This window comes from Rutidosis leptorrhynchoides, chromosome 1, assembly GCF_046630445.1.
Source record: "Rutidosis leptorrhynchoides isolate AG116_Rl617_1_P2 chromosome 1, CSIRO_AGI_Rlap_v1, whole genome shotgun sequence".
Taxonomy (NCBI): domain Eukaryota; kingdom Viridiplantae; phylum Streptophyta; class Magnoliopsida; order Asterales; family Asteraceae; genus Rutidosis; species Rutidosis leptorrhynchoides.
The window spans coordinates 584,356,291-584,368,689 of NC_092333.1; the positions used below are offsets into that span (position 1 = coordinate 584,356,291).

Below are 12,399 nucleotides of genomic sequence, written 5' to 3' on the forward strand. Positions count from 1 at the left end.
TGGGAACGTACAACTAATGGAATCCCTTTCAGATTTTTATATATATAATAAATACAGTAACATTAACATTAATAATAATAATTATTCAAATAATAAAAATATCAAATAATATTAATAATAACAATAAATAATAATACTGATTTCTTTATATATATATATATATATCTGTATCTATTTTTTAAATGTCTTTTTTTTATAATTCTGTATATACATATATATATATATATATATATATATATATATATATATATATATATATATATATATATATATATATCAGTGTTTGTATAATTATATATATATCAATTATATATATATATATATATATATATATATATATGTGTGTGTGTGTGTGTGTGTGTGTATATTAACTTTATAAGGAGACATAATATAATAATATCAATAATATTAATTATTCAACTTTTCATATTAGTGTTTATAATGAAATTATTGTCAATAATATTAACATAACGGTTATATTCGAACTTGTAATTTAATATTTTACAATTTATAAATTCCAATTGATTGGAGTGCATTTTATTAGTTCAAAATAATATCTATGTATATTTGTATTTATATTTATATCTATATATTTATTTACAAACAATTGTTCGTGAATCGTCAGAAATTGTCAAGAAGGGCAAATGCATTCATGTGAACCGTTTCAAGGTTTTTGAGTCTCATCATTACAGACTTTGCTTATCGTGTCGAAATTATATAAAGATCAAGTTTAAATTTGGTCAGAAATTCTCGGGTCGTCACACATCTAGTAGATGGTCTCATGTTTGTCTGTTATCAAGCCGTAATGTGGCATTTGCAAAATTTCTTGCCGAAATTATTAAATTGAGAGCACATTTTCCTGATTACATCATTAAAAAGGTGAGACTTGATAATGCTGGTGAGTTTACATCTCAAGCATTTAATGACTATTGCATGTCTATAGGAATTGTTGTTGAACATTCTGTTGCTCATGTGCATACACAAAATGGTTTAGCTGAGTCACTGATTAAACGTTTACAGTTAATCGCTAGACCATTGATAATGAGAACAAAAGTCCCTGTATCTATATGGGGTCATGTAATTTTACATGCTGCTGCATTGATTCGTATCAGACCAAGTGCAAGTCATAAATATTCCCCCCTACAACTTGCTTTTGGTCAAGAGCCAAATATTTCCCACCTTAGAACATTTGGTTGTGCAGTATATGTTCCAATTGCGCCACCACAATGTACAAAAATGGGTCCTCAAAGGAGGTTGGGAATATATGTTGGATATGAAACATCTTCAATCATAAGGTATATTGAACCTATGACAGGTGATGTTTTTACCGCACGTTTTGCTAATTGTCATTTTAATGAAACATTGTTTCATAGATTAGGGGGAGAAATAAAAAATAAAGAAAATGATGTTTCATGGTGTGAACCTCAATTAAAGTATCTTGATCCTCGCACAAAAGAATGCGAGATAGAAGTTCAAAAGATAATGCATATACAAGAACTTGCAAATCAATTGCTTGATGCATTCACAGATACAAAAAGGGTGACTAAATCATATATACCAGCAGTTAATACTCCAACTCGAGTTGAGATTCCAAATCGGAAAACTGATAATGTAGTCACTCAAGAATCTATGCCACGTCTGAAACGTGGGAGACCAGTTGGTTCCAAAGATAAAAATCCTCGAAAAAGAAAATCAGCTGATAATAAGGTAAAAGAAAGTGTTCAAGAAGAACCACAAATCAATACTCCTACTGCAGAGGAGATTGATGATGTCAATACAGAAATTGCAATCAATTATGCACATTCAAAAATATTATGGAATCGAAATGAAATGAAAAATCTTGATGAGAAATTTTCATTTAATGTTGCATATGACATCATGAATAATGATGATGATCCAGAACCAACATCTATGGTTGAATGTCAAAATAGACATGATTAGGCTCAATGGAAAGAAGCAATACGAGCTGAATTAGAATCACTCAATAAAAGAAAAGTTTTCGGATCCATCATTCTCACTCCTAAAGATGTGAAACCTGTAGGATACAGATGGATTTTTGTCCGAAAAAGAAATGAGAAAAATGAAGTTACAAGGTATAAAGCTAGACTTGTAGCTCAAGGTTTTTCTCAAAGACCGAGAATTGATTATGAAGAAACTTATTCCCCTGTTATGGATGCAATTACTTTTAGATACTTAATCAGCCTGGCAGTTTCTAAAAAATTTAGAAATGCATCTCATGGATGTTGTGACTGCTTATCTATATGGATCACTTGATAGTGATATATATATGAAGATACCTGAAGGATTTAAGGTACCAGAAGCATCAAATGAAAAACCCAAAGAAATGTATTCGATTAAATTACAAAGATCTTTATATGGGTTAAAACAATCGGGATGTATGTGGTATAACCGATTAAGTGATTACTTGATAAGTAAAGGGTATACAAATAACCTTACTTGTCCTTGTGTTTTCATTAAGAAAACAACATCCGGATATGTGATCATAGCTATTTATGTTGATGATCTTAACATCATAGGTACAAATAAAGAGATCCATGAAGCCATTCAACTTCTAAAGAAAGAATTTGAAATGAAAGATCTTGGAAAAACCAAGTATTGCCTTGGTTTACAAATTGAGCATATGCCTAATGGTTTACTTGTACATCAAACAACATATACTGAAAAGATTCTGAAATGTTTCAATATGGACAAGGCAAAACCATTAAGTACTCCTATGGTTGTTAGATCACTCAATGTTGAAACTGATCCATTTCGTCCATGTGAAGATCATGAAGATATTCTTGGACCAGAAGTACCATATCTTAGTGCAATTGGAGCTCTTATGTATCTTACAAATTGTACGAGACCTGACATTTCTTTTGCAGTTAATTTGTTGGCAAGGTTCAGCTCTGCTCCTACCAAAAGACACTGGAATGGGATCAAACACATATTTCGATACCTTCGAGGAACTACTGATTTAGGATTATTTTATTCTAACGAATCAAAACAAGATTTGGTTGGTTATGCTGATGCAGGTTATTTATCTGATCCACATAAAGCTAAATCTCAAACTGGATATGTATTCCTAAATGGAGGTACTACAATATCATGGTGTTCTCAAAAACAAACACTTGTTGCTACATCATCAAATCATGCCGAAGTGATTGCATTACATGAAGCTACTCGGGAATGTTTTTGGTTGAGATCAATGACACAAATCATTACTGATTCTTGTGGACTAGAACGTGATAAAAGTCCAACAATTATCTATGAAGATAATGCAGCTTGCATAGCACAGATGAAAGAAGGGTATATCAAAAGTAACCGAACCAAACACATACCTCCTAGATTCTTCTCATACACTCAAAATCTCATTAAGGACAACGAGATTGAAATGAGATATGTTCAATCCAGCAAAAACTCTGCTGATCTTTTCACGAAAGCACTTCCAACTGCTATTTTCAGAACACACGTTCATAACATTGGTATGAGACATGTTCAAAAGATGTAACAACTGAAGCAATGTCTACTTGAGGGGGAGTCAACTCCATGCTGCACTCTTTTTCCCTTAGCTAAAATTTTTTCCCACTGGTTTTCTTTAGCAAGGTTTTTAATGAGGCAGTAACTTACAGTTGATCTTCAACAAAAAAAATTGCTATCCAAGGGGGAGTGTTATAATATATAAATATATATATAAATGGATAGTCAATTATTGATACACAAAAGTAATATTATTGTATTACCTAAACTTGTGATATTTTTGCTATAAATAGCCATGAATGCAAGCATTAAACTTGCACCATTTTTTCACACTTACAAAGTGTTTCTTTCTTTCTCTCCATTATCATCTTTGTTCTTACACTTCATTATTAGCATTCTTAATCAATAATCAAACCACTAAAGGTAGTTATAAGCCTACTGAATTATAACAGATATCACTAGTATTGACATTATTATTAGGAGTAATAACAATATATTTTTAACAACTATAATTATACTTGTATTACATATATGTATTATTACTTATGTGGTATTTATTATTCATATGATATATCATATAATAACTTTCATTGATTAATTATTATTTCTCAAATATATATATATATATATATATATATATATATATATATATATATATATATACATACATTTTTACTTACACACAACTGTTCGTGAATCGTCGAGGATGGTCAAAGGTTTAAGTGTATCCATGTAAACAGTTCAAAGATTTTGAGACCCAACATTACAGACTTTGCTTATCGTGTCAGAATCTTATAAAGATTAAAGTTTAAATTTGATCGGAAATTTTCGGGTCGTCACAGCAGGAAGTTGGATCTCGTGGACCGTAACAAACCCAGGTAGGAGATTTTTTGGTTGCACTAATTACAAGTCAATGCATAAATGTCAATGCATAAATGTGATTACTTCAGGTGGATCGACCCACCTTTGCCTAATCGGTATTCGATTAAGATGGTTGTGTTCATCGATGAAAGGAAGAAGTATGAAGAAATTGAAAAATTGAAGTCTAAGCTAAAGTGTGTAAGGTTTATGATATTGGGTATGATATGTTGCAACATTTTGTACTTGTTTATTTCTTAGGTTTCATTCGAATTTTAGGTTTGTAAGTGTGGGTCTTTTATTGTATGTAATGTTAGTTGTTGTTATCGTGTTAATGTTAAATCCCAGTTTGTAATGGGTTCGATGATTGTTGTTTTGTATCAGTTTGAATATCATTGAAATCCACCATTACTATGTTTGTAAGATTTCCAATTTTCACCATTTGTGTCCAGTTTCCAAAGGTGTATAAGACACAAAAATTGCACATTAACATTGACAGTATATGGCTAGCACAGTAAGGAGTGACGTGGAATGCTACGATTGCATTTAATATCAATTTCTTTTATTTTCATTCCAATCTCTTTCTCTCCAAAATAATACTCTAGAACAAAGCCTTAAATTCTTTAAAAAATTCTTTCATTTTATAAAATTTTAACCTTTTATTTATTAGGTTTCATAGTAGTAGCAGAAAATATGATTGCGGTGCCCTAACCTAAACTTTTAACCAATTCAAACACTTGTAACACAAGCGGGAAACACACCCAATTTGCCTTACTTCCAAATTCAAACATGAAGAACAAGAAACTTAACAACAACAATCTTGCAGATGCTAATATGGTAACCAAATCCAACAAAAGAACACGTCAATCAAAACCTAAACAAGATTCTACAATCAACGACATAGAAGATGCTCTTAAATTTAATCAACACCAAGTTAACAAAATCAGGGCATCGTTGTTAAAATGGTACGATGATAACAAACGAGACCTTCCATGGCATAGAATCAACTCTGATGATGATGTTGTTATTGATGTAAAAGCATATGCTGTATGGGTTTCTGAAATCATGCTTCAACAAACTAGGGTTCAAACTGTTATTGATTATTTCAATCGATGGATTCAGAAATGGCCCTCTGTTCATCACCTAGCTCAAGCTTCTATTGAGGTAGTACAAATTATTATTATTTGTTTTTTGTATGCTTATTGATACAATTGTTAGGGTTAAGATTAGGGGAAAATATGCCAAAAAAGATAATCATAAATTACAAAAAATTTAAACTTCACAGGAATTTGTTGTGTATTAAAGGATTATTTACAGTGAAATTCCACTTTTTATTTTGTTGACAATTATTTTAGTATTTTTTTTTCAATATTTTAATTTTTTTTTCTCCAGGAGGTGAATGAGATATGGGCAGGATTGGGTTATTACAGACGGGCGCGATTCTTGTTGGAGGTCAGTTTCATTTTCTTGAATTTCGTGTTTGATACTTCGATTAAACATGTAACTTGAAATTATTATTATTATTGTTATTTGTATTTGTATTTGTATGTTAGGGAGCAAAAATGATTGTTGAAGAAGGAGGTCGATTTCCTAGATCGGTGAATGATCTTCGTAAAGTTAAAGGAATAGGAGAATACACAGCTGGTACAATTGCCTCTATAGCCTTCAACGAGGTGGAGTAGTTAGAAAAATAATTCTTCCATTTCTTGTTTTTTGTATGCGTTTGTAATCCTAACGCATGTTATTAATGTAGGCAGTACCTGTGGTTGACGGAAATGTTATTAGGGTGATTACTAGATTAAAGACGATATCTGCAAATCCTAAAGACAACACAACTGTCAAAAACATCTGGTATGTTATATTTTTCAGTTACGTCTTCTGTTTCAGATCATGTTTAAGTGATGTTTAAAGATGATACTTTTAACAGGAGACTAGCGGGGCAATTAGTTGACCCTATTAGGCCCGGTGATTTCAACCAAGCACTTATGGAACTTGGTGCTACATTATGTACCCCGTTAAGCCCTAATAGTTCATCCTGCCCGGTTTTTGATCAATGTAGTGCGTTTACAGAGTCCAAAATTAACCCATCAGTACTCGTTACTGATTATCCAACTAAAGTGGTGAAGGTGAAACAAAGACGGGATTTTTCGGCCGTTAGTGTAGTTGAAAAATTAGAAGAAGGTGAAGAAAGTAATTTGAATAATTGTGATGATATGGGAAATAATAAGTTTTTATTAGTTAAGAGACCAGAAGGGGGTTTACTTGCTAGTCTTTGGGAGTTTCCGTCGGTTTGTTTGGATGGAGAAGCTGATTTGGTTACGAGGAGATCGGCCGTTGATGATTTATTGAAGAATTCGTTTGGTTTAAAGCTTAATAAGAAGTCGAATATAGTTACAAGAGAAGAAATAGGAGAATATGTTCATATCTTTACTCACATTCGTCTCAAGATGTATATCGAGCTACTGGTTCTACGCTCACAAGGTAATTTAAAGTTTATTTAATTAACAGAAATGTGTCAAGTTTAATTTAATGTTAGTATATGAGATGTTACACATGATGTATAATGTTATGGTTACAATCAAGTAAACTTTATGGATCAAATGGGAAAATAAACAAGCTATAAAGAAAATGTGATAAATGGGACGAACACTTGTGCTTATAATTTCTACAACCTTCTATATCATAACAATTTTGTTTTATAGAAAGTGTTATTATTTGGTTACAGATTTGAACAAAATGAAGGATAAAGGAATGATGTCTTATAAGTATGTACATACCAAAACCATTGCTACCCTGGGATTATCAACTGGGATTATTATTATTATTATTATTATTATTATTATTATTATTATTATTATTATTATTATTATTATTATTATTATTATTATTATTATTATTATTATTATTATTATTATTATTATTTTTATTATTATTATTATTATTATTATTATTATTATTATTATTATTATTATTATTATTATTATTATTATTATTATTATTATTATTATTATTATTATTATTATTATTATTATTATTATTATTATTATTATTATTGTTGCCAAAATATATAACACTTTTAATAATTATAATCTGCTCATTGAACTCTAGGTTTAGGCCTTTTAGATACCCCTTGTCAAGATATGGAATTCTACAAAATTTTTTTAATATATATATATATATATATATATATATATATATATATATATATATATATATATATATATATATATATATCATATTAAGATATATTCATACACCATGTTATCATGTTAACATAAAAATTTAACATCTCATTAAGTATAATAACAATGGATTAATTACATTTAACAAGATCGTTAACTTAAAGGCTTCAAAACAACACCAAACCATGTACCTTTTCATTATATCATTTACTATATTTTTACATTCATCACTAATTACTAATTTTTGTGCTTTGAAATTCTATGGTTCACTGAATGATGAAAGATGATGTTTAATTATGGTTTTTGACAAACGCTAGCTGAATATATGCAGGCTTACGATATGGTCCAAAAGTTTAAATAGATTAGAGCAGCAAGTCTCGTATCAAGATAAACCAGACTTGATCGCACTAGGAAACCTGGTCAGCGTGCAAATTTTGCTTCAATGTAATGTATGTGATACACTTTGTTGGTAGTCCTACTTCAAAATTTCTGTTATAAATTACTAGATAGGAAATTTGGCTAGAATTACACCTCATGTACTAACTGGGTCAAAATAGAAGACCAATTGGAATTTTTCCACTTATCGTTATTAAAAGAAGGCGCTCGTTTGTGTTACGTATTGTTAAATGGAAAAACAAAAGAAATAGTCCCACATAGGTTGCAAATAAATGTGATGGAAAATATTTAAATGCTATTTAGACTTAACTTCATGCCGGTCTAGTAACGTGGACCTATGATTCAAGTGGAGGCATCATCCTTATTATAGGATGACTTGAATTAGTCATGATAAAGCCCGAATCTCGTGGGCTCGACATTTAACTCAAAAGATGGTTATAGGGTGCAATCCAAATTCCGAATTATTCGGATAAAGCCCAAATCATGTGGGCTTAGTTTTTTTCTAATCAAATTGATACATGTTCAATTCCAAAAATAACCTTTTATATTTTATGATCTACAATACTTTTATTTTTATGATTTTATATTACTTTTTATTTTTTATGATCTAAAATGTATACTCATATTGTAATTCGTTTAAGCCCTCAAATCCAAGTTTATAATGGATCATTGGAGGGACTTATTTGTAATGGGCTAAGTCATCATTTTGATGGTTAGGCTTGATAATCAATAATTTGTTTTGTTTTTTTCCAAAAAAAAAAGAAAAGAAGAAAGAATACTTATTAAAATTTAATGGGAAATAATAACAAGTTTTGTCTATAAGTTTATGATGATTTAAAGTATTTTATGTAGCTACTTGTAAATTTATACAATTAACACATCTACTTTTGAAAGGTATGGAAGGTTTATTAGCACAAAAATAAAGTAATATCTTTTGTTATACTTGGATATCTGACTTTTTTATGAGCCAACTAATCCCAAAGCAATTACTCGATTTGCTAGCAACACATGACCTAATAAAAGTAGATAATACTTTTAATATTTTATGATCTAAAATTTATAAGGCTTTTTATTTATTTATGTAAATTACATGGGAAATAACAGGTTTTGTTTTACAAGTTCAAGTTGATTTAAAATATTTTATACTGCAACTTGCTATATTGTGTGTGTCTAACTATAGTTGTACTATAAGATGCAATTATCAATTTCCCTTTAGGTGTGCAGGTGTCGTGGTTTATGTTAGGGAGATGATATTTTCAAGTTTAATTTTGATAGATAAAGTTAAATTTACTAATCCGTTCTTATTGTATAAATCTCTCATTAGTATATAGTGAATGGTATGTCTGGAACATTGCATGAAATTGTAATAGATTTATAGAAAAAGAAAGTGAAAATATCACCTCCCTTTCACACCTTTTCTATGAGATTTTGACACATGAACACCAGATCTACAGTTTATACCCTTTTGGATGTTATGTAATGTGTTCGCATAAAATAGGTATGCATAGTCGAGTTCTCGCATCACATCTCCTTATCAATCGTGTTGATTAGTGTGGGCTCGGTGTTCATCACATTTAAATAGAAGTGACTTAAAAACATAAAGCATAAAACACGTTTTCGTGATTAGCATTAGTTTCTCTGCCTGAAAAATTATACCAATATTTCTTTTTCATAACTGAAGACTTTCACAAGGTCGTCACCCATTGAGTCCATGGTTGCCTATGTAGAAAACAATTGCATAGATGGAACAGAAAAAACGATCCAACAATATTTGAAGTTGTACCTTGAACATATTTTTAGCAAGTTATAATATAAGAAAATTCGTTACAGTTTTCCATTTCAATCAACACAAAAGGCTCAACAAAATCAAGTAAAAATAGACAAAAAAGAAGGTTGCTGATACATTTTTGAGAACCAAAACAGCCAAATCCAAAGCAATGTACACGAGCTCCTGAAAAGGGCATATATACAAACACAAAAATGAGCAAAAAAGAATTTTTGGAGCACAATCATCATTCATGTAGAATGTCGTTGAATTTATACTTTCTTTTAGCTTTATCACTGCTCAACTTTTGCTCTCTTTTCTTGGTTCCCGTGAAACATCTTTAACTTGTTCAAACTCTTCCACTCCGGCCAGATCTAAACGTAATCTCCTCTTCATTTTTGTTCGGCTAAACGTTATCTCCTTTTTCTATCACACAGCTTCAATAAAAAACCTCCCTACCTCATTTCTGGTGCAAAACAGATCTACACTTACTCGCCGGCTTCTCTCTCTGGTCTTCAACATCGTCCACCGCCGTCTTCATTCTTCTCCTGGTTTGTAGTTTCTGGTCTCTACTCTTCCCGACCACCGGCATCTCGCCGGTTGTGATGATCCGTCCAAATCCCTTTGAACTAACACATCATTCATCGATTTCACAGTGAGGTACTGACCTTTACATGATACGTTTTGTAAACATTGCATTCTTTTGAAAAAGGCACACCATAATTATATATCAAATTCCAAGGTTTTTGATGTTTGATGATTTCTACATATAGACAATCACCGTAATTAATAGTTTACAATATGTGATGCCCCGTACAAAACCATCGTGTACGAATCATCAACAACAGGATCATTACAAGGTCAAATACTATATGCTGTTTCAAAAGAAGTTTGCATTCGTGAATAAAGGTGATGTCTTAACCAACATCAAGTGTCTTACAACAAAAGTATGCTTCAATGAACAGAAGCAATTAGTAATAGTACGTAACCCAATGGTCGTTACAAATCATTGTTTCAAAAGGTAACATAGTTTGAATGCAAATAAAACGTTTCATGCGGTGACAACTCTAACAAGCGCAGTGGGTGTCTACAAAGCATGACTAGTACAGCGGAAGCAAGCAAACCTTAAGCACCTGAGAAAAACATGCTTAAAAACGTCAACACAAAGGTTGGTGAGCTATAGTTTAAATATAACAGTAATATAAGGTAGGCCACGAGATTTCAATGCTTTAACATGTTTCAAAACAGTATGAAAAGTATATGTATAACCGTGGGCACTTGGTAACTAACTTAACGTTTATCACCCCCTAAAAGTACACTTGGTGAGTGCGTATGCTTTATGCTAGCGCTACTAGCCCGAGTGGGGATGTCAAACCCTATGGATCCATATCTAAGATTCGCGTTCACCGGTTCAAAGACCAATGACTAAACGTTACCGAGCTAAGGGGAAAGTTTATGCCGTTGTATAACCCACACATATAATAAGTTTAAGTACTCGTGCCTAGTATGTAAAACGTAAAACGCGCATGTATTCTCAGTTCCCAAAATAGTTAAAGTAAAAAGGGATGCTATAACTCACAGTGGAAAAGTAGTAGTAAAGTTGACTCGGGAAAAGTAAGCAAGTACGTTTGTCCAAAAGGTCCTCAACCTAAGTCAAAAGTTACTAAGTCAGTAAATCGTTCCCAAAGTTTTAAATGTATGTAAATTAGGTCTTAAGTACCATCATCATTCATCATTAAACAAAAGTGTAAAGTAGTTTCATTCAAGAGTAGAGTTTGAAATAAAGGCTGATTTCGTTCAGTCTCCACGACCTCTATACAAACTGAAATGGGGTGAAACCAGTGGCCATGGTTCCGTATAAGAGTCCCCTAGAGGCTGACCAATTTTCAGAACCAAACTCATCTTCGTTTGACCGTGGTGACAGTTTAAGTGCGAGTAGGTCAGAAATTTCAGCACAACGTTAATAGGGTGTAGTGACTTTCGGGAGGCCATAGATCCTAAACCGTAACTCGGATTAAGACGAGGTATAAACCGAAAATCATTTACTCGAACTGAAATAACTGAAAATAAACTTTACAGTAGCCCAGGTAGTCTGATCAGTTCCAGAAACAGTAGCTAAAGGTGTTCCGGTGGGTTCTTGGTGCTTGATGCTCATCACGGTTCTCATCCTTGATGCGTATAGCTTCAAGTGTACAACTCGTTGATGGGTTTGCATCATTTTAGCCAAGGTTTGACTATCATAACACTTGTGTAAGTCTAAGATATGTAGCACAACTCACTTAAGAGTTGTATGTAGTTTGATGAACCAAAGTTACATCAAGATCTTAGATCCGACACATACATGAGTTATAAAAGTAATATTAAGCTACAAACTTGAAAGTAAACTAAATAATCAAGATCTTAAGTTGTAGAACTTAGATCTTAGCTAGATATTAAAGATCCTAGACTAGAAAGTCTATATCTAGTGTTCTTAAGTTAGATCCTAAGTTACAAAACTTGGATCTACACTTTAATGAAATCATAAGTTATTAAACTTAGATTTTCAATTTGAAAAATGTATGTAAGCTTGTAAGCTCTTATTTACAAAAAAATTAGAAGACCATAAGCTATAGAAACTTAGATCCAACACAAGTATAAGAAGTTATAACTAAAAAGTTATACTTCCATGTTCTTGAACTTACAAAGTTAACTTTGGTTCAAGAAAAATGAGATCAAGAT

At 31.5% G+C, this 12,399-nt stretch overlaps 1 protein-coding gene across 1 annotated transcript; it reads left to right on the plus strand.

The window, feature by feature from the left end:
* Positions 1-5,127: 5,127 nt before the first annotated feature.
* On the plus strand, positions 5,128-11,150 carry LOC139846348 (adenine DNA glycosylase-like). The gene is made up of 7 exons (XM_071835953.1): positions 5,128-5,502; positions 5,731-5,790; positions 5,892-6,011; positions 6,092-6,189; positions 6,266-6,819; positions 7,064-7,153; positions 11,128-11,150. Exons 1-7 carry the CDS (start codon positions 5,128-5,130, stop codon positions 11,148-11,150), a joined length of 1,320 nt encoding a protein of 439 aa, XP_071692054.1.
* The last annotated feature ends 1,249 nt before the right edge of the window (positions 11,151-12,399 follow it).